Source organism: Jatropha curcas, chromosome 1 (genome assembly GCF_041381405.1).
Source record: "Jatropha curcas cultivar XTBG-Jc1 chromosome 1, XTBG_Jcur_1.0, whole genome shotgun sequence".
Lineage (NCBI taxonomy): Eukaryota > Viridiplantae > Streptophyta > Magnoliopsida > Malpighiales > Euphorbiaceae > Jatropha > Jatropha curcas.
The window spans coordinates 7,520,810-7,542,094 of record NC_143151.1 but is presented as its reverse complement, the minus strand read 5'-3'; the positions used below and the strand labels follow the sequence as shown (position 1 = coordinate 7,542,094).

At 31.6% G+C, this 21,285-nt stretch overlaps 1 protein-coding gene across 1 annotated transcript; it reads right to left on the bottom strand.

Moving 5' to 3' along the window:
* Nucleotides 1-8,323: 8,323 nt before the first annotated feature.
* LOC105637090 (Protein kinase superfamily protein) lies at nucleotides 8,324-12,902 on the bottom strand. The gene is made up of 2 exons (XM_012220488.4): nucleotides 12,315-12,902; nucleotides 8,324-9,178 (listed from the first exon to the last, which is right to left on the bottom strand). Exons 1-2 carry the CDS (start codon nucleotides 12,848-12,850, stop codon nucleotides 8,383-8,385), a joined length of 1,332 nt encoding a protein of 443 aa, XP_012075878.1. The 5' UTR covers nucleotides 12,851-12,902; the 3' UTR covers nucleotides 8,324-8,382.
* Nucleotides 12,903-21,285: the final 8,383 nt, after the last annotated feature.

The window sequence follows — 21,285 nt, the reverse complement described above, 5'->3', positions numbered from 1 at the left end:
ATCTTGGTGGTCATCTCAAGCACCCCTGTTACCAGACTCAAAAGAAATTCAAGAAAAAGTTGAAAAGAAGATAGGAAAGGGAGAGTTCATCCCAGAGAAAGGTCAAGCAGAGCCATTCAGAGTTCAAGAGAAATCGAAGAGCCCATGGAAGATAGGTGCATACGAACAACAGCAGCCAAGTCAAGAAGAATAAGATCCAGATTATCCTCTACTTCAGTGATCGGGTCGAGAAAGAAGGCCTAATCCAAAATATGCAAATGCTGTTACAGTAGAGATAAAGGAGCCAACAACTTATGAATAAGCATCAAAGAAGATGGAGTTGACTAATGCAATGGAAGAAGAAATTGCTGCTTTGGAGCAAAATCAAACATGGGAATTAGTGCCAAAACCAAGAGATATGAAACCCATCTCTTGCAAATGGGTCTACAAAATCAAAGCTCGCTCGAATGGATCAATTGAGCGATACAAAGCAAGATTGATTACTCGTGGATTTTTTCAGCAGTATGGCTTGGACTATGATGAGACATTTAGTCCAGTTTCCAAGATCACTACTATGCGTGTATTACTAGCTTTAGTAGCTAGTAAGTCATGGGCTTTGTGGCAGATGGATGTGAAGAATGCATTCTTACACCTAGTAAGTCATGGCCTTTGTGGCATATGGATGTGAAAAACGCATTCTTACATGGTGAAGTTGATCGTGAAATCTACATGGAGCAACCTCCAGGGTTCAGAAGTCGTGAGAATCCTAACTATGTGTGCAAGCTAAGGAAAGCTCTTTATGGTCTAAAACAAGCACCGAGGGCTTGGTATGGCAAGATTGCAGAATTCCTTGTCAATAGCGGATATGTTATGGCACTAGCAGACTCCAGTTTGCTTGTGATAGATCGTGAAGGAAGACTAGCTATAGTGCTAGTATACATTGATGATTTAATAATCACTGGCGATAACATCGAAGAGATTCAACTCATCCGAGAGAATTTGGCTACTTGTTTCAAGATGAAAGAGCTAGGAAAGCTCAGGCATTTCCTTGGATTAGAGATAAAGGAAGCCAAAGAAGGTTTGTACCTCGGACAACAGAAGTATGCAAGAGATCTGCTGAAGAGGTTTGGAATGATGGAATGCAAGCCGATATCTACTCCAATGGATGCTAATGTCAAGCTGTGTGCTCATGAAGGGAATGATCTCGAAGATGCTACTATGTATAGACAACTAGTGGGAAGCCTAATCTATCTCACTATGACACGGCCGGACATTTTCTTTATAGTTGGAGTAGTCAGCCAATTTATGCAGAAGCCTAAGAAACCTCACTTGGAAGCAGTTCAAAGAATATTGAGATATGTCAAAAATATAATCAATTATAGGATCTTATACAAGAGAGGTGAAATTATCAAGTTGGAAGGATATTGCGATGCTGATTATGCAGGAGATCACGACACTCGGCGCTCAACAACAGGCTATGCATTTAGTCTTGGTTCAGGAGTAATCTCTTGGTGCAGCAAGAGACAACCTACAGTGCACTTCCACAACAGAAGCTGAGTATCGGGCAGCAGCAACAGCAGCTTAGGAAAGTGTTTGGTTGTCACAGCTTATGAACGATCTGCATCAACCCTTCGACTATCCGATTCCGTTCAATTGTGATAGTCATTCGGCTTTACAAATGGCTGAGAATCCGGTGTTTCATGCGAGAACAAAACACGTGGAGGTTCACTATCACTTTATCAGAGAGAAGGTTCTACAAGGAGAGATTAAAATGAAATATATCAAGACGGAGGATCAACCAACTAATATCTTTACAAAGAGTTTAAATGCAAATAAATTGAAGATTTTCGCCAACAGTTGGGAATGATGAAGAAAGAGAAATTAATCATTGAGGGAGAGTATTAAAATATCACCGATTAATTTAGAAAAGACAACCACCAATATGGGCTACCATAATAAGTTAAATACTTGGCAAGCTTCAAGCCCAAAGGTGGAAACCCTAAGCCCAAAGATGGATGTCCCAAGCCCACATGGTGTATAAATACCTAGGACATTCTAGAATACTCCCACCCACAAGATACTTTAATGAAATATCTCACCTACTCTAGAATGCTCCATGTAATCTCTATTGTACATTTTTGTAAGTAAATCATAGCCGTACATTGAGGAGGTGGAAATGCCTATAAATACCACCCCTCACCTCATTTGTAACTAAAAAAAAAAAAAAACCAAGCAAAAACCAAGTCCAAAAGAAGCAAGTAAGTAATTCTTTCTTTAAGCTTTGTGAAAGTTTACTTCTTATTAATACGATTTTATTTGGTGTTTTGTATTAGTATTATTTTGGTTGTCTTTCCTGTTACTATTTTTGGTGTTATAAATTATTAATCAATCTTGAAGTTTATCACTGCACCGATATTTAACACTTTTCTAGTGCTTTAGGCTAGTTGCTTCCTCTCTCTTGTGCTTGAGACTGCTGGCTAGGTCTTGACTAGCTATTGGCTCCTTTTCCTCCCCTCACCTACTAATCAAAGGTTAGATTTAGGTGGATAGATGTTTAAGGAAAAATATGAAAAATTTGAAATGGCATTGAATAAATTACAACCTGATTATTTAAAGGTCTATGAGATTATCTTGATGCAGACTTCTTGGATCAAGTAAATATTGCTTTAATAATTCTAACTAAATTAATAAGATTAAATTCGTAATAAGATTACAAGGTTATTAACATATCTTGAAATTTAATCTAATGTTTGGTTTGATATTGGATTATAATTTATATAATGAACCAATCGATTAAGTTATTAGTATAAATTTATATTTGTGGCTTGTAATTGATAGAGATATATTATTAACCATGCATATGTAATGGTATGTTTTTGGTTTTATTTCTTTGTACAATTATTTCGATGTATTTAATTGGAGATTTGCATTAAATGAATAAAATTTTCAGCATATTTTATAATAATGGTGTTAGTGCATTTTGTATGTATCTTACTGGACCAAGTAGAGAATGATTGTTTTATACTGACTATTAAAATATATTCTCTAGGACATTAGAAATAAGATTTATGTTCTTAATATTAATTTAATTAATATGAGCAAATATACATTGCTTTGTGCTTTAGTTCATTAAAGAGTGAGTTTCATTTATCGGGACAATAATTCTTGGTGAATTGGGCAAATGCAATTTGTATTTGCGAAATAAAAATTAATGATAGAATCCATATCTCGGTTTAGAAAATAGTGATGCACTTTAAGTAAGCTTATAAGGTTTCATTGTTTAAACCCTGCAGGTGGATTTTTAATCCGACACATGAAATAAGTTGAGCAACAATCTTAAAGATTTTATTATTTCAATAAATTGTCAGTGATTTATTTTATTTGACAAGCATCTGTAATCTTTACATGAGGAATATAAATTATTATATTATGGAAAGTTAAATCAATAAAGAGTTCAATTGTGAATTTTCAATGGAATAATTTATAATTAATTATAATAAGAACATACTGATCCAGCATGGATTCTTATTATAATTTGTTGCCTTATTAATTTATTCCTATGGTCCCTACTTTGCGTTAATTATTTGGACCGTACGTGGGTTATGTATTTTAAATAATTAATAAATTAATTTTTTAATTAAAATTTTATTTATTAATTTTTAATTAAAAAAAGGGATAATTTATTTTATTTAAAATATCAACCACGTTGGTAACAAAATATTTTAGTCTTATCGCTTGCTTCCCACGTGGATAAGAGAGGTTATTTGGCTTTTTTTTTTTTTTTTGAATACACGTTAGAGATAACAGAGTATTCATAAAAAAGAAAACACTGTAATCTCTCTGAAAAAAAAAACATGCTATGTTTTTCTGCCCACTCAGAAAAGTAGGATTTATAGAACCAATTAAGGTCACACAGCAGAAAACTGCAGGTTGACTTGAAGATATCTGGAAAGGACACCCGTGAGCGAATCTGCAGCTACAACAAGTTAGTTCTTATGTGATTTGTGTGTGGTTTGCTTTCGTACTTGTTTCGATCCTGGGCTATTTCTGCTGCTTAATTCCTGGCTCCCATCCGTAATTACTAATTGTGTTTGGATTATTTTAGACATACCAAAAGTTATATGTCATAAGTTATAAATTACTCGATTTTAATGTGTCAATTAGACTCGTTTGTTTTTAAAAAATAACTTGCTAAAAAATAATTTGCATGAAAGTATTTTGCATGAAAAATATTTTACAGGAAAACAGATTATTTTCCGATGTTTGGCTTTACATAAAACATTCTTGAAAAATATTTTTCAACATTTGATATAAAAATTTAATTTTCCATCATATAAATAATGCATTTACACCTATTATATTATTCATAAGCAATCTATATTAAAGATAAATTTAATAATTATATTTTCTATTTAAAATGTGTTCTCATAGTATAAATACTATAATGATGATTAATTTAGTCTAATAATATGATTTAATTTTTAACAATACAGTGTATGTCATGTTAAGATAATTTAACAATATATAAGTACTATAATTACTTTAAAATATATATTTTAAATGGTATGAGGTTTAACATATTTTAATAAATATATTGTTAAAATAATCATGTTGCAAAAAGTATCATGTAAAATCTATTTTAAATGTATAGACTATTAATAAATTATTTTAAACATTCCTTATGAAAAAAAATCCTTGACACATTTTTGGCACTTCTAAAGAAACTGCGGGTCCACAATTGCAACTCTTCAACAGGTGGTGTATTCCTTGGTGGACCAAAAAGACTAGTTTTGGATTATGAAATAAATTAGGAAAATGTTTTCCCATGTAAATAAGGGTAAGTCATTTTTCTTAATTGCTAACTTGTTTTCTATTGACCAACAACTTATTTTTCCTTAACTTATTTTCTTTTAATGTTCTAAACAATGAAAAATTATGAAAAATATTTTTCTGTAAATTATTTTGCAGAAACAATAGAGCATTAGTTAAATAATTTTTAACACTTATTTTAATACTTTTGATACCTTGATATACACTTTTCATCTTAAAATAATTAGTTGAGTTTTAGTAGAGATATAAATGTTGAGAGATGAAAATGACATATTATTGACTCACGGTTTTTTTTTTTTCTTCACTTCTTCTTAGTTTTCTTTTTTTTTTTTCCATATTTCTTATTTTGTTATTTGTTATTAAGGAAAGAAAAATCTACAAATATAAGTGGGATGGGCAAAATTCGATAATTACTGATTTATCGAACCAAACCAAGATTATTCAGTAAAAATGGGTATGTAAAATAGTAAATGGAAAACGGTCTGTAAATTATTTAAATAAAATTCGGTAAATAGTATCAGCAATGTATTCAACAAATTTAGAATTCTCGATTTATCAATTTACTCAAAATAGTATCATTTTAAAATTTTTCTTAAAAAAAATACTCAACCCTTTTATGGTAAATTAATCACTTCAATAAATCGATCGGTAAATGGTAAAAACTTCATCGATAAATATATAAATCGATTGGTGAATGGTAAATACTCAATCGGGGATCGGTAAATGCAAATTTAGTAAATGGTTAACTGAGCCGACTAAATGTCCACCCTAAATATATGTTGATGTATTCTTCAAAAAATATAATGAAGAGATAAAATCTATATTAAGTGTTGCAAGTTATAAATTAAAAAAAAAAAATTGAAATAGTTTCAATTTTATGAACAAATTCTAAATTCTTTTCTTGTTGTTTCTTGTATTTGGCTTGAAGTTTGGGCAAATTGAAGATCAAGTCAACTTCATCTGGAGAGAAGGAAACTTGATCTTTTGAAGTTTGGATAGACCTATCAGAGGTACTACAAATAAAGTGCTAAAAGCCTTGAAGGAAAAGTTGTATTTCCTAAATGATATATTTTTATATACATATCCTAAATGATATTAGATATTTTAGATGCAATATATTGGGTATTAAATTAAATTATAATTAACTCTGGAATAAAATTTTTGAGATATTTTGCTGTAATTTTTCTATGCATTTTTATGCTTTTGATGACCCAATGAGTATATTATATGGTGAAACTACAAGAAAGACAATTAACTTTCTTTATTGGTACAGAAATTATTTTGTACCATTAGATTTTAGTTGTTCAATAACACCCATTGGATCAAACTTTAAAGTGGTAAATAATTAATTGCTAAACAAGTTAACTATTTTATTTTTACTTCATCATTTAAAATTATAAAATATAGTTGGAAACTTTCTCCTAAATTCTCATATGAAGTTGTATTTTTACATTTCCTCAAAACATAAAATAACTTTTGCAGTAACAACCTCATAGAAAGAATAAGAACTATTTGAAAATGATTGGGTTTGTAAGGTGTGATAATAGTTAAACTCCAAGGAGGAAACACAAATTTTGATACGCGAACAACTAAAGAATTAATTATAAAAAATATACTCTTACATAGAAATAAAAAGAAAAAAAAAAAAGAAGAAAAACTAAAATGACCATCTTAAGCAAATCAACACCAACAAATAACCTAAAAATTGTACAAGCTGCAATGAGATATCTAAAGAACCATAAAAAACAGCTCTGGTTGCATAAAAATATAATTTTACTCCTCATCCTCAAAAAGAAAAAAAAAAAAAAAAAAACTCAAAAGAAATTACTAAAGTTATAATAATTTGACGATCCATCATCGTCATCTTAAAGGGGAAGAATAAGAAGGATGGGTTTATGAAGTGTCGTATTAATGCAGCTTTGGATGTGAATGATAATCAAACTTAATAAAGAAAATCTCACACAAAAATTGAAAAACAAAAAAGAAGCTTGAAAGGGACATTCTAACGAATATCTACAATGCAAGTTATAATACACAAAAAAAGCAAATAATTAAAAAGGATAAATTCAATCTTCAATCAATGGATTCTCAATGCTTGATATTATTGACAGAAGGAAAACAAAATACTAAAAATTGTAATTTGCTCAAGGAATGACTGGTATTAACTTTACTTCTTTTGACTAGAATTGCTTTAGACATAATAGTGAAAGTTTTTGATATCCCGTCATCTAAGCTTCTATCACAAGTCATTAAGGTGACGTTTGGTTGGGGTTAACAAAAGAGGGAGGTTGTAGTTACCGAAAAATAAAGATTTTGGGCTTGTTTATTTTTGATTTTTACAATCTCTGTTTCCCACACTTATAATCTCTGTATGCCTTAAATATGGTTGTTGAGTGATCTCTTATCAAAAAATGGTTATACATATATATATATATATATATATATGTTTTATTCAATTGCAAATTATTATTTTTGAGTGAACTATTTTCAATTATTATATTTATAAATATTATAGGGATATTTTTTATCATTGCTGACGTCTCATTTAATTAATACAATTTTATTTTTCGAAAATTCAATATATGGCCAAACACAATTACATTATACTTTCTAAAAAGCAAATTTCTCGAAATTCTACTTCCTATAAAGTGAACTTTCCAGGAAGTAGTTTAGAAATAAACCAAATGAGGCATAAGTCACTTATCACCTGTTATCCAGTCCGATACTTACCGGCATTTGACTAAACAAGCCACATGAGGGTGGGGGCTGGCACTTCGCAAGCAAACACACACAAAGAATCAGCAACTCCCTCATGGTATGCCCATGCTCCTCCCTCCTAAGGGCCCCCGCGATCGGTGGACACTGGACAGCCGACAGCCCATCACGCGGCGCCACCGGCTTTCTCGTCCCAAGTCAATATCTTTCTTTTATGTTCACATTGTCGGGATCCAATGTTTCCGACACCGGCATTGACTATCAAATTAATTTATAGCAAAAACTCCGCAGTTCACAAAAATAAAAAAATAATATATCTTCACGTGAAATAATTGCAAACTTCCTACGCTAATAGACAAATTGCAAACTTCATACGCTAATAGACAAAAGATTGGAGCTTCCATTCTCCACCACAAATATTATTGAAATTTACTTAATTAATTCTTCGACTAGCTTTAAATTGCTAATAAATTTAATTTTAAGATTTATTCATTAACCAAGGTCTACGTTATATAATTTTTCTTTTTTTTTTTACATATTTTTTCACGGTCAAACTAAGAGTAATATTGCAGATAAAATTTATTTTAAAATGCAGTTATTTTTTATTAATCCAACAGTCTTTTGATAAAATGCTTCAAGCAAAATTAAATCTAAGTAATAAAAAGTAAAAATTTTACATCTTTATCAACTGGATTAATTTTAATGAGTATTATACATTATTTTATTAAACACAGATTTCGGAGCATGAAATCAAATTTAAAAAAAAAAAATTAAAGGAGAATATATATCAATTGATAAATTGTATTCGAGTATAATGAGGCAGCTTTATTAATTATGTTTATAAACTTTACTAATCAATTAATAATATTCAACCGGTGTCTCAGGACAACTTTCATCTGATACAACTTCTCTAGTAAATGGAGAAGGAACATAAGGTGGAGGTGTACATCTTAACAATGCCCAATTGACTCCTTGGAAGAAGGGATGGTGCTTAATAGCTGAAGCACCCATTGTAGAACCCAATCTCCTAGCAGGGTCCTTAGCCAATAGTTGCGAAATCAAGTCTTTTGCCGTAGCTGGCACGGCAGGTTCTTTAGGAAATTCGAGAGCTCTAGCTACAATATTAGCTAGGGTTAACTCATGGTCCACACCTCTAAATGGTGTGACCCCATAAAATAATTCAAACATAAATATCCCTAATGTCCACCAATCCACAGGACTACCATGACCTTCACCGGACACAATCTCCGGCGCCAAGTACTCATGGGTCCCGACGAATGACATGGACCGGACATCAATGGGCTCAGCCACGAACTCAGGCCCACCGTGGTGGCCTGTCTTCTTTTTTCTCTTGCGTTTTGGATGGAAGCATGAGACAGCTGGAACCATACAGTTTGGGATAATACAAGAAGATGAAGTGTAAGGAGGTTGATCAGAAGGGTAGCCATTTTTGGGAGCTAAAGTAGGTGGATTTTTGTTAGTGATGATTTGAGGGGTTGATGTAGAATCATCACATTTTAACGAAAGATCAAAATCTGTAAGCATTATATGACCGTCTGATCGTACTAATACATTTTCTGGCTTAAGGTCACGATAAACAATTCCCATCATGTGAAGATACTCCAAAGCTACTACTACTTCTGATGCATAGAACCTGTAATTAACATATATAATCACAACATTAAATATAAAAACCTCAAAACAATAAATAATTTTTTTAATATTTTTTTCCCATCACATAAAATAACACTCCTTTCCGCAAACTAGTTCATTATTCATGCCAAACAGAGTCCAAGCTTAAGTTCATTGGTTGGTGATGCGTTGAATATTTAGGTGCAAATGTAATAATTATGCATCTAAGCAGAAAAATAATTGAGATGCTGCAAGAGTGCTAAAAATGGGGCTAAGGGACCTACTACTAAATACTAATAGATATTTGTTTATTGGCAACCTGGATTTGTATGTACATATATATGTATATATTGTTTTTTCTAATCATGACGATTAATTAAACTAAGACAATTAATTTTTTTATAGCTCTAATATTGCAACAAACAGAAAAAATATAACAAGTTGAAGAAAAAGGAGAATAAGGCATAGAAAGAAGATATATTGACAGGAGAGGTGGAGAAATAAAGCAAATAAAGCTCCTGATCTTGTGTCCTCTGTATGTACCACATTCTTTTTTTTTTTTTTTTTTTTTTTTTTTGTACTATACATGTAGACTTTTTCTTTATACCTAGTATTTTAGGTTCAAACTCATGTGAGAAGTTGGAAAATAATTATTGTATTAACTATATATATTGGAACTAATTGGATTTGTGGTCAACTTTTGATTTCAAAATTTTTCACTAGTCTCTCTGTCTTCTCTGCTTTATGCTGACAAAGAAAAAGAGGCAAAAGAACCATAAAATGACTAAGAGGATAAGGATAGCATGTCTCAATCTGTTTCTTAATTGGAAAAGAGTATGAGAGAAACTGATGGTGTATGTTAACAAGGCCAAAAAAAGAATCAATGAAATGAATTTGGGGCCACAATTCACCAACCTAAGGTACAGTCTGAAAAAGAACTCCCTGAATTTCACTTCATGGTGCAACCAAAAAAAAAAGAAGATTTTGGATTTCCATGGCCCAGGAGATATTTTGACTGAATTACTAGGGAATAATAACTCAGTAAGCAATAACAAATTATACCACATTTTTTACAAGGAAACCCTAGCAGAAGATTTGAGATTTGCATAAAGAGATTTCATGTTGAAATTCTAAATAGAGCAGAAGAGATTATGATGAATGAGAAAGCTACCACTATTATGCAGCTTATTTGAATTCCAATATGTTAAAAAAAAACAACATATTATAAGGGCCTCACTAAAACTATAAAAGAAATTAAAATATTTTGGGACCTCATAGTTTTGAATGAATTATTTAATCCATTCGATACAATAAGTACAAATTCATAATTTATATATATATATATATATATATTTCTGAATTTTAATTGAGTATTATGTGAATCATTAATAAGAATGAAGCTATCACTTAATTAATATTTTATACAAGTCTTTTTTTTTTTTTTTTCAGTATAAAGAAAGAAGAATAGTACATATGCTTGTTATTTATATAATTTTTTAAAAAATATTTTTTTCATGCATCAAAAGGAAATTTAGGATTAAGAACAATGGGATATTTATACCCAACGAGCACCTTCAAGAATGAATATTAAACATCTTGAAATTGAAATTAGCTTCATAAACATAATCACCTGTTCTCTAAGTAAGGAATAAAAATGGACAAGTGGGTTTTCTTGCTTGTAAAAGCACAATTGGCCCCATTACTCAATAGACAATGACTACCCACCATAACCCAATTAAGATTTTCGTCATGCAAGTATTAGGTGAAATATCCATGCATATTTCTTAATGGGTAACACAACTGGTATCTTATCAGTGTTATAAACAAATTAATTAACATGGTTGGTGTCCATTACTATAAATTTCACAACCACCAATAGTGGTAACATTTACCTCTCCTTAATTTTCCATCAATTGTAAATGACAGTGGATACTGTTTGAATTAGAACCCAACGACCACACCAACAATATTAATAAAAAAAGTGGCAAGACAAAATATCAGCAAATAGAACCCATTTACATTTTTTATTTCTTAGTTTATTTACCTATTTTTGGACTTCTAACTTATAATATTTTCATAGTACTGAAATTGATTTAACTTAATAACTCTAAGGAAAATTTAATAATTATATCACCCTCACAAACTAGTTTGTATTATATCTACTGTTCATTCACTTATAAATTTCTTAATTATTTTATTATTAATCACTATGGAAGTCACATCATCAACCTTTAATTCCAGAAAATTTTGTGAAATTCATATAAAATTTTTTGTATGAATCGAATTCAATTCTGTCAGAATTTGAACGTAACAAAATCAAATTCTATAAAAAAAGGTAGAATTTCCAAAAATATTTTCGAACGAAACGAGTTCAATTCTATAAATTTGAATATAACAAAATCAAAGCTTACCAAAAAATTTTAAAATTTCTAAATGATTCCAAAAATTTAAACAATCCAAAACTTTATTACAAATCTACCTATCCTCCTATTGCAAGATACTTTAGAAAATTTATTTACAAATTAATCTTATTTAGAATGCATCTGTACATTTTGAATTTATTTATTCAATTAATAAATGTAAAGTAAAATTAAGAATAAATATAATTTTTAAATTAAATTTTAATTAAAATTCCAACTCATAATGTCGTAATCCAGAACTTAGGCCATTTCTATAATGCCCACATGATTCCATTCCTGCTACATGATTGATAATTTACTTTGCTCTGCTAGTAAAACATGATCGACTCCTTTAAAAAATTTAAAGAGTAAAAGAAGTCAAACCTTAACTACGTGGACAACACCACACGTGATCATTCTCTTCTCCCTACCGAAATCGGGAACGATCCAGTGTACGTTTAACGCATCATAAATTCCATTCACTCGGAGAGTAACTAATAGAAACGAGAAAGTACCAACGACGGTGACCAATCCCGTGGGCCCACATCTGACAGCAACCGTGCCCTCTCCAGGTGGTGGGCCCATCGCCTGATCCATCACTCTCGTCGTCGGTCTTTACTCCTTAGTGTTCAACGTTACTTACGCACACATATAGAATAATTACCCGAAAATTATTTATAAAAAAAAACAATTACCGTTAAGAAAAAGGAAACTCCATATTTTTTTTAAAATAAAGTGGAAAATAGCTAACGTGCGCACCTGACGGCGGTTTCCTCGAATCGTTTAAGAGGCTGACGTTGGCGGAGGACGTGAAGGTCACCGCCGGGACAGAACTCAGTCAACAAACAAAGCCATCTCTGCGAGTCTATACTCGCATAAAGCGTAGGCAAGAAAGGATGATCCAACATTTCCAATATTTCTCTTTCAGTCTTCGCCCTACCTTCTTTGCTTCTACTGGCCAACTCCTTCTTATCCATTACCTTCGCCGCAAAAATCGGGGAATCCGTCCCGCCGGAATCATGTTTCTTCAGCTCCGCTAGATAAACAGAGCCTATATCACCAGAGCCAAGACGGACAGAGAAGCGGAGATCGGTGAGGGAGAGAGACTGGTGGTGTTTTCCGGATTTGGAGGAGAAGGATGTGTGAGTTGAAGGTGCAGGAGTGAGTGTGGCACAGGACGAGCCAGAGCTTGTACTACGCTGGAGAGTGGTGGTGGTTATAGTGGTTGTGGCAGTGGAAGCGAAACTCAGGCTTTGAAGGTCTTCGGCTAAATCGTCCTCCAGCCATGGTTCCATTGGAGAGAGAGAGAGAGAGAGAGAGAGAGAGGCAAAGAAGGGAGGGGTGAAAGGTTTAATTTAATTTTTGAAGGGAGAGTGAAGTGGATAGTGGGCCGGGTATGGGCCGAAAAATGGGCGATAAGGTGTTTGAATGGTTAAAATGGTGGGCCGTGGTTGTTGTGGAGACAGATTGCCCCTAATTATATGCCGATCATGGTATCTAATCAAGGGGATTATGTCTATATTTGATTCTTGTTGCTTAGTTTCTTTTAACAAGACATAGATTAGAGTGATGACAAATTTTTTTTTTTCCCTTTTTTCCATGTGCCTATAAGCTGTAACTCATAATCAGGATTGGATGAGAAATTATTTATTATATTATTATTTTTACCCTATTAAGATGAAATTATGAGGTTTGAAAATTTTTATTTCCATCCCATCTTTTTTCTTCATAAATAGAAATAATTTGAAGATTTTGATTATTCTCTAGTCTCGACTTTAATTTTGGGAACACTATATATTCTAAAACATTGGTATTCTAAGATTTCTTGGATTTTGTTGGTTCCCATTGTAATATTTCCTTATATATATAAGATAGAAGAAAGCTAGAGCTTAAATATTATAGATATGAGAGGTTGGAGTATCTTCTCTAATTATTATTTAACAAACAAGCAAAAGAGTCATTTAAATATCTAAAAGTTTAATAATCCTAAATATCCTAAATGTAGAATCTAGGTATTTGATTTCACATTCCACAGATTTTATCATTAATAAAAAAACGATAATAAAAAATTATACACCAAAACATAGCTCAGTAAAAGTGTATATACGATCTGACGATATGTTTTGGTTCAAATTTTCTCTTTCCCGATACTCAAAAAAAAAAAAATCTAAAACAATGGAATTCATTAATTCTATGGTTTATTGTCTATTTTTTCTCAATTAAAATAAAGAATTTCAATTAAAAATTTGGTAACATTTCCAATTATGTCCAATATTTTATTAACCATGTGTCCACATATTAAGATAAGTGTGAATTACAGCTAGGCTTGAAAAAATTAGTGCAAAGTTCATCAAACTTACAAAACCAAAATAACAATTACTGGCATTGTATAAATCATTTTTAGAAAGAGTAAAAAAGTAATTAATTTTTCTAAATTATAATAAAATCAAAAATAATTTGTGAAGATATTTATTCTATCTAATACAAATAAGAGTAATATTAAAAAAAATATCACTTATTACTCTTTATAATATTCAAAACGATTTATATTTTAAGACAAAATAACTATTATAAAACGACTTATATTTTAAAATATATAGAGCAGTAAATTGCACTAAAAATGAATTAGTAATTTGCAACCATCCCCATCAAGTGGTGCAAAATGTATTAATTACAAATATTAAGGACAAAAGAAAATTGTGGATTAAAAAGCATGGTTGGTCCATGTCAAATAAAGAAATTTAATTTCATTGTCCAGCTATAAATCTGCAGGTCTTTCTCATGCATGGTGATAGAGTCAGCTTAGCTACTTGGCTGGTTTTTATACCATCAAAAACATTAGCAAAAGACATAATTCCCTGTCCCCTCTTCTTATCTCTTTATTAGTTTAACTTCAATTGAAAATGACCCACAACATAACAACCCACAAAATATAACTTTATATATTTATATATATTATCAAAAATTTTTATAAATTTTAAATTTATTATCAATAAGAAGAAATTTTCTTTCAATTCCATACATAAATCGACAAATATGGCATCTTGAAAGGCTTCATAGACTTTATTATTCTGCTCCAAACTGTCTTTTACAAAATAATAATAATAATAATTTTGTTTAAATAAAACTTCATTCTGAATTCTACACTTTTAATTCTATGAAAATTGTAATACTTTGATCAAATTCTATTAAAATTAATAAAACTTACGAATAAACTTTAAAGAAAAAGGAGTAAAATTTTAAATATAAATTATTAAAATTATACATTTATAATAATTTTTATAATCGATCACAATATGAAAACGAAACATTAATAGTTGCAAACGGTATAAGAATGCGAAACTTTTTGACTCTTCTAATCTGACGATAGTATATATTTTATGTTGATATTCTCGAGCAAACTTTTGTTTTTAGAGAAAATTATTATTACGTCCTTATACAATGGTCAAATACACTAGTCAGGACCTATTTTTTTCTAAAATACATAACTACGTCTTTAACTTTTATTATCGTCCTAACATTTAGTCCTTCCTATCATTTTAAGTGATTTCACTTTTAAGGAGTTCACTTTTGTATTTTCCATTCTAGTTCGATTCATTTTGAACTAAATCAACTGTTTGCTTACTCTACATTTAGTCTCAGTTCGGTGTCTTAATAGTAGGTTCTAAATTAATGGAGAGAGAGTGAAATTTATTTTTGTATTAAAAAAGCTAAGAGATACTAAAAATCCAATCCTTAAAAATTTTTATTGTTTAAGCAGGTGGTATTGATGCTCCTAAAGGTAATATCCGGATTTTAAGCCTCTGATAGAGAAACATTCTATTTCCACTTATCTAATTAACTATCAATCCTTTGAAAGTTAATCTTATTAACTTAATTTTGTTTTCATTTAAGAAAATTTTCTTTTTTTTTTTTATTTTTATTCAATTGGTCCAAAGACTGATTATAGGAAGCCACATGCACGTTGAGTAAACCCCGCAACATATTTTTAGTAGGTAGAAACAAAGATTCTATTGAATGATTAGAATGGTTTTATTTCAATTAAATTTTTAAAATTATTTTAAAATTTAATAATATAAAATATTGACTCTTTGAGTAAAGTCCCTGCAATTTCGCAATTTTATTCCTAACTAGATTGAAATTTCACCTCCACACCCAAAACATTTCTTACAAATACGTCTATACATTTTTATATCTATCACTTTCAAATTGTATTTAGTCACCGTGAGATTGCTTTAAATTGCTATCATTTTCTTCTATTAAATATGGTTTGAAATTTTGAAACTCTGAAATTTCGTGCCTTATAAATAAATAAAAATTTTCAAAATTAATAGTTAGTTATTTTATTTATCTAATTTATTTTATGATTTTTTTTTATATTTCATCTACCACTCTCCTTTGTTTTTTTTTTTTTTTAAAGGAAAAGATGTTCTAATTATTATTAGCATCTGAAAGAAGAACATCACAGAGAATAGATGGAGGGGTTAAAATCCACTCCATGGGATGACACATAAAATTAGTAGCCCGAGCTAATTGGTTAGCCACTTGATTCGCTGATCTCTTAACAAAAGAAATACAAACTGAAGTAAAATCTCTTAGAAGAGACGTACAATCATTCATAACAGATACAAAATATGAGAAATTTGCAGAAGGCTTTGTCAAAGCTTGAATAACAACCAAGCAATCACCTTCAAGCTGTAACCTTTCCTGTGGGTATCTATCCTTCAGCCAGCTCAAAACCTCCCTCATTCCCGTTGCTTCTGCCATTAACACATCTTGAGCAACACCCAGCACCTTCATTTTCCCAGCAACACATTGGCCAAGGTGGTTTCGTAGATCCAATCCACACCTGCTCTTCTCGAAGTAGGATTGAAACTGGCATCCACATTACACTTCAAACCATGAGGAGGGGGTTGCCACTTAGCTGTAACTTGTGAAGACCGAACAGCAAGAGGAGAACCCCTAGATAGTCTTGCTGCTTGCCAAGAGTTAAGATGGACTTGTGCTTTCCTTACAATTGTTAACGCTTGTGAGGTCTGATGATTCCACACAAAAGCATTTCGCGCACGCCAGATTTTCCGTGCCACCACAGCAGCCTCACAAAGTAAAGCTCGACTATTTCTACTAGAGATTATTTGAAACCAACTTTGAAAAGAATCAACACTATACCACCAGCCCACATTTGAAGCAATCCAGCATTCCTTAGCATAAACGCACTGTACGAGACAATGGAGAATCGTCTCAACTTCTTGATGGCATAACGAACACTGCAGCCCAACCTGCGCATGTTTAGAAGCGAGTAAGCTGTTAACAGGTAATACATTTGATAGAGCACGCCATTAAAAATTTGAAACCTTGGCTGAAATTTCAGGACCCCACACTTTCTTCTAAATCTCAGGTGATAACAATGGCTGGATATTTTGTTGGGTATAAAGCTGACAATATGCACTCTTTACATTATAAATCCCCTTGCAATCCCACTTCCAAAACCACCTATCAGCTCCTACACTTCTACTCAAAGGTATCTGCTGAATTAGCTGGACCTCATGATCATAAAAAAGTTCCTGCAATAACTCATTATCCTAGAAACGAGTGTGCTGCAACATTAAATCGGCAACATGTAAATCATCAAAACCAAGGCTGTTATGTGATTGAATATAAGGTGATACCATATCAGGCAGCCAAGGAGAATTATATACTGAAATCGTTAAACCATCCCTGATATGTCTAGATAAACCCGACTTTAATAAACCTTGGCTAGCAATCAAAGAACTCTAGATATAGCTTGGATTTCTCCCTATTTCAGCTTGCAAAAAATCATGAAAAATACCTCGCCTTATGTAATCTGCTAACAAGAGACTCAGGTTTATTGAGGAAATGCCAACCATATTTAGCTAATAAAGCCACATTAAAATGTCGCAAGGATCGAAAAACAACACCACCATCAAGCTTATGTCAACACTGATGGAGATATACTATTAACCATGCATATGTAATAGTATAGCTATGAATGATTTTCTATTGACAATTATTTCTTTGTATTTAATTGGAAATTTGCATTAAATAAATGTTATTAGCATATGAACAATAATTGTGATTAGTACATTTTGTATGTATTTAATTGGACCAAGTAGAGAATGGATGTTTAGTACTGACTGTTAAACATATTCTCTAGGACATTAGAAATAATGTTTATTGTTCTTAATCTTGATTTATTTTAATATGAGCAAACATTGATCGTCTTGTGCTTTGATTCATTAAAGGGTGAGTTTCATTATTGGAATAATATTCTCGGTGAATTGGGCAAAGATATTTTGTGTTTGTGAAATATTAATTAATAATAGAATCCATGTCTCGGTTTAGAGATTAATGATGCACTTTAAGTAAGCTTATAAGGTTTCATAGTGTAAACCCTGCAGGTGGATATTGAATCCGACACATGAAATAAGTTGAGCGACAATCTTAAAGTCATATTGTGATTTAAATAAATTGTCAGTAAGTTATTTAAATGACAGCATCTGTAATCTTAACGTGGGGAACATTATTTTATTATGTTGTGGAATTGTAAAATAAATAAGGAGTTCAGTCATGAGTTTTTAGTGGAATAATTCATGATTAATTATAATAAGAATATGTTGGTCTACATAGGTTCTTATTATAATTAGTAGCCTGATTTATTTTATTCCTGCGGTCCCTGTAGTGCCCTAATTATTTGGAAAGTTAAGGGTGTATTAAATAATAGATAAATTATTTAGTTTTAAAATAATTGATAATTATTTTAATTAAATAATTTTTTATTTAATTTATTTTATATTAAAAAAATATCTTCCTATCGAAGAGAGGTTTTTTTAATATAAGATTGGAAAACCCTAAGAATAAAGAGATGCACGTTATTCTATTCTCTACCACTCAGAGAGTTCCAAAAGAGAGATAGTTAGGGATTACTGCAGAAGATCGTGGGTGACTTCAAGATCTCTGGAAAGAAGACCGGTGAGCGATTCTGCGCTTCAAGAGGTCAGTTTATTGTTTTGTTCGATAATGTTTTTAGTTTGCCTCATATGGTTTCGTTAAGGGTTGTTTCCGCTTTATACCCGCTCCCATCAATTGGTATCAGAGCCATACGAAACTGTATGATGGTGGCTATTTTGTCATGTTTCAATCGTGTATCTATAATCTGTTTTGATTGTTTGATTGGTACATGGTTAAGAGAGCTTTAAGAGTTTTTGAAGGACAGTAGCACAAAAGTGCAGTAACTGATACAAACTTTTTTTTGAAACTGTGGTTTTTAATGGGCATTAATATAAAATATATATATATATATATATATATATATATATATATATATATATATATATTGGGTTTTGTTTCGATGAACAGGAGAGGGGCAAGAAAAAACAAAATTTGGTTTTTGTTTTGAAGATCAGTAGAGGGGCAACAAAAAAAAAAAAAAAAAAAGGGCAGCGGCGTTAATGGAGGTTGAAAGGAAAAGGGGCGGCGGCTAGGGCTTCTTCGTGAAGAAGAAGCTGCTGCTTGCCAAAATTCCCATCTGGTCCCTCAATGTTTTAAATTTTATATTTTGACCCCTGATCTTTAAGTTTTTATTTTTTTGACCTTGGATCTTCTGTTTATTATATTTTAACCTCTGAACTTTAATTTTTTATATTTTGACCCAGAAAGTATCAGTTATTCCGTTTTGGCCCCCTGAAGTTATTTAAATTATAAAGTGACCCTGATTGTTTCTGTTTTTATTAAAATTGCCTAGACTATTTTCGGTTTTTGCAATTTTGGCCCAATAGTTTCTGTTTTATGCAAAATAGTCCAAACAAGTTCTGAAACTTGCGAAATGGCCCAGAATTTTTCTGTTTTTGCAAGATAAACCCAGAATGTTTTATTTTTTTTGCATAAATAGACCAGAACACTAAATTTTTAACATTTTCAACCAAAAATGTTAATTTTATTTGCAAAATTGTCTTAAAAATATATTATTTTGCAATTTTGATTATAATTAATTTATTTTAATTATATGAATTAATTTGTGAGTGGTTTTTTATTACTTTCTAGTTTTAATTATTTGCATTTCTTCCCCATCGGAAGATGTCATGTTTTAATATAATTACTGAGCTAGTCTAATTTGTCTGTATTGATTTAACTCTCCATCTGAGTAAATTAATTAGTGACATGAATCAGATGTAATATTTTCTCACACATTAATGTTAATTTAAGAGGCATGTTATCTCCCATCGAGTAGTATGTGCCGGTCTTATCTAATTATAATATGCAAACATGTGATTGGTTGAATTCTCCCATCGAGGTTGCTATTCATGAATGTTGTGAATGTGTATTTTTTTTGAATTGTGATATCAATGTTGTATATTTGCAATTTTGATTTATTCAATGTTTATTATTGATATGCTATTTTTGTTTAATGCATGATATAGAAATGGCATCATTCAGTCCCCTTGCAAACATCTTAACCCAAAACAAACTTGAGGGTCCAAACTATGTTGACTGGAAGAGGAATTTGGACATTTTGCTTACTGCTGAGGAGTATAAGTTTGTGCTTACTGAAGTTTGTCCTGAAAAACCCGGTGAGGGTGCCTCTGAGGAGGTCACCAGAGCTTACCAGAAATGGGTTAAAGCTGATGAGATGGCGCGATGTTACATTTTGGCTTCTGTGTTAAATGTTTTGCAACATCAGCATCAGAAGATGGACACAGCTTTTGACATGCTCGAAAATCTCAAGGAGATGTTTGGAGATCAAACTAGTGCAGCAAGGCAAAACGCACTGAGGGAGATTCTTACTTCCAAAATGGAGGAGGGAACTCCAGTTAGAACTCATGTCTTGAAGATGATGAGTCTTCTGAATGACATGGAGGTTCTTGGTGCTGAGGTTGACAATGCTACACAGATAGAAATGATCTTGAACACTTTGCCAACCAGTTTTCAGCAGTTTCGTTTGAACTATAACATGAATAAGATGGATTTCACTCTGTCTAAGTTGCTGAATGAGCTGGTGGCTGCTGAGACTATCATTAAGCAAGGAGCTGCACCTGTTGTGCTTAATGTTGAGCGAGGTTCTTCTTCTGCCCTGAACAAGGGTAAGAAGAAGAAAAATGCTCACAAGGCTAAGCCTAAAACAAGTGCTGCATCTACTAGTGCAAGTGTTGCTGTGAAAAAGCCTAAGGGTAAGTGTTTTCACTGCAAGCAACCTGGGCACTGGAAGTCACAATGTCCAACATGGTTAGCCAAGAAGAAGCAAGGTATGTCTCTGTTTTATATGCTGATAGTTGAAACTTGTTTAGCGGTGTTGACTACACTCCAATGGTGTGTAGATTCTGGAGCCACTAATCATGTCTGCAATTCATTGCAGCAGTTTCAGGTAACTCGTCAGCTAAATAAAGGAGATGTAAGCATTTTTCTGGGAGATGGCACAAAAGTTGCAGTTCTAGCTATAGGAAATGTTTCTTTGAATTTTGAGAATAATAGAACATTGTTTTTGAAGGATGTTTTATATGTACCTTCAATTAGAAGGAATTTAATTTCAGTTTCTAGTTTGAGCAAGAATGGATATTCGGTTTGTTTTAATGAATTTTATGATGATTCTGTCGTTATTAAATTTAGAAAACAAATGATATGTTCTGGCTCAATGATTGATGATCTTTTTATTCTCAAAGTTTCACCTGAACTGCAAATTTCTAATTCTGAAGTTAATAACTTTGATGTCATTGTT

Coding starts and splice junctions, on each gene's coding strand:
- LOC105637090 (XM_012220488.4), bottom strand. CDS start 12,850: ATGGAACCATGGCTGGAGGACGATTTAGCCGAAGACCTTCAAAGCCTG. Junction 9,179..12,314: donor TTCGAGGAAACCGCCGTCAG/GTGCGCACGTTA, acceptor TGTTAATTACAG/GTTCTATGCATCAGAAGTAG.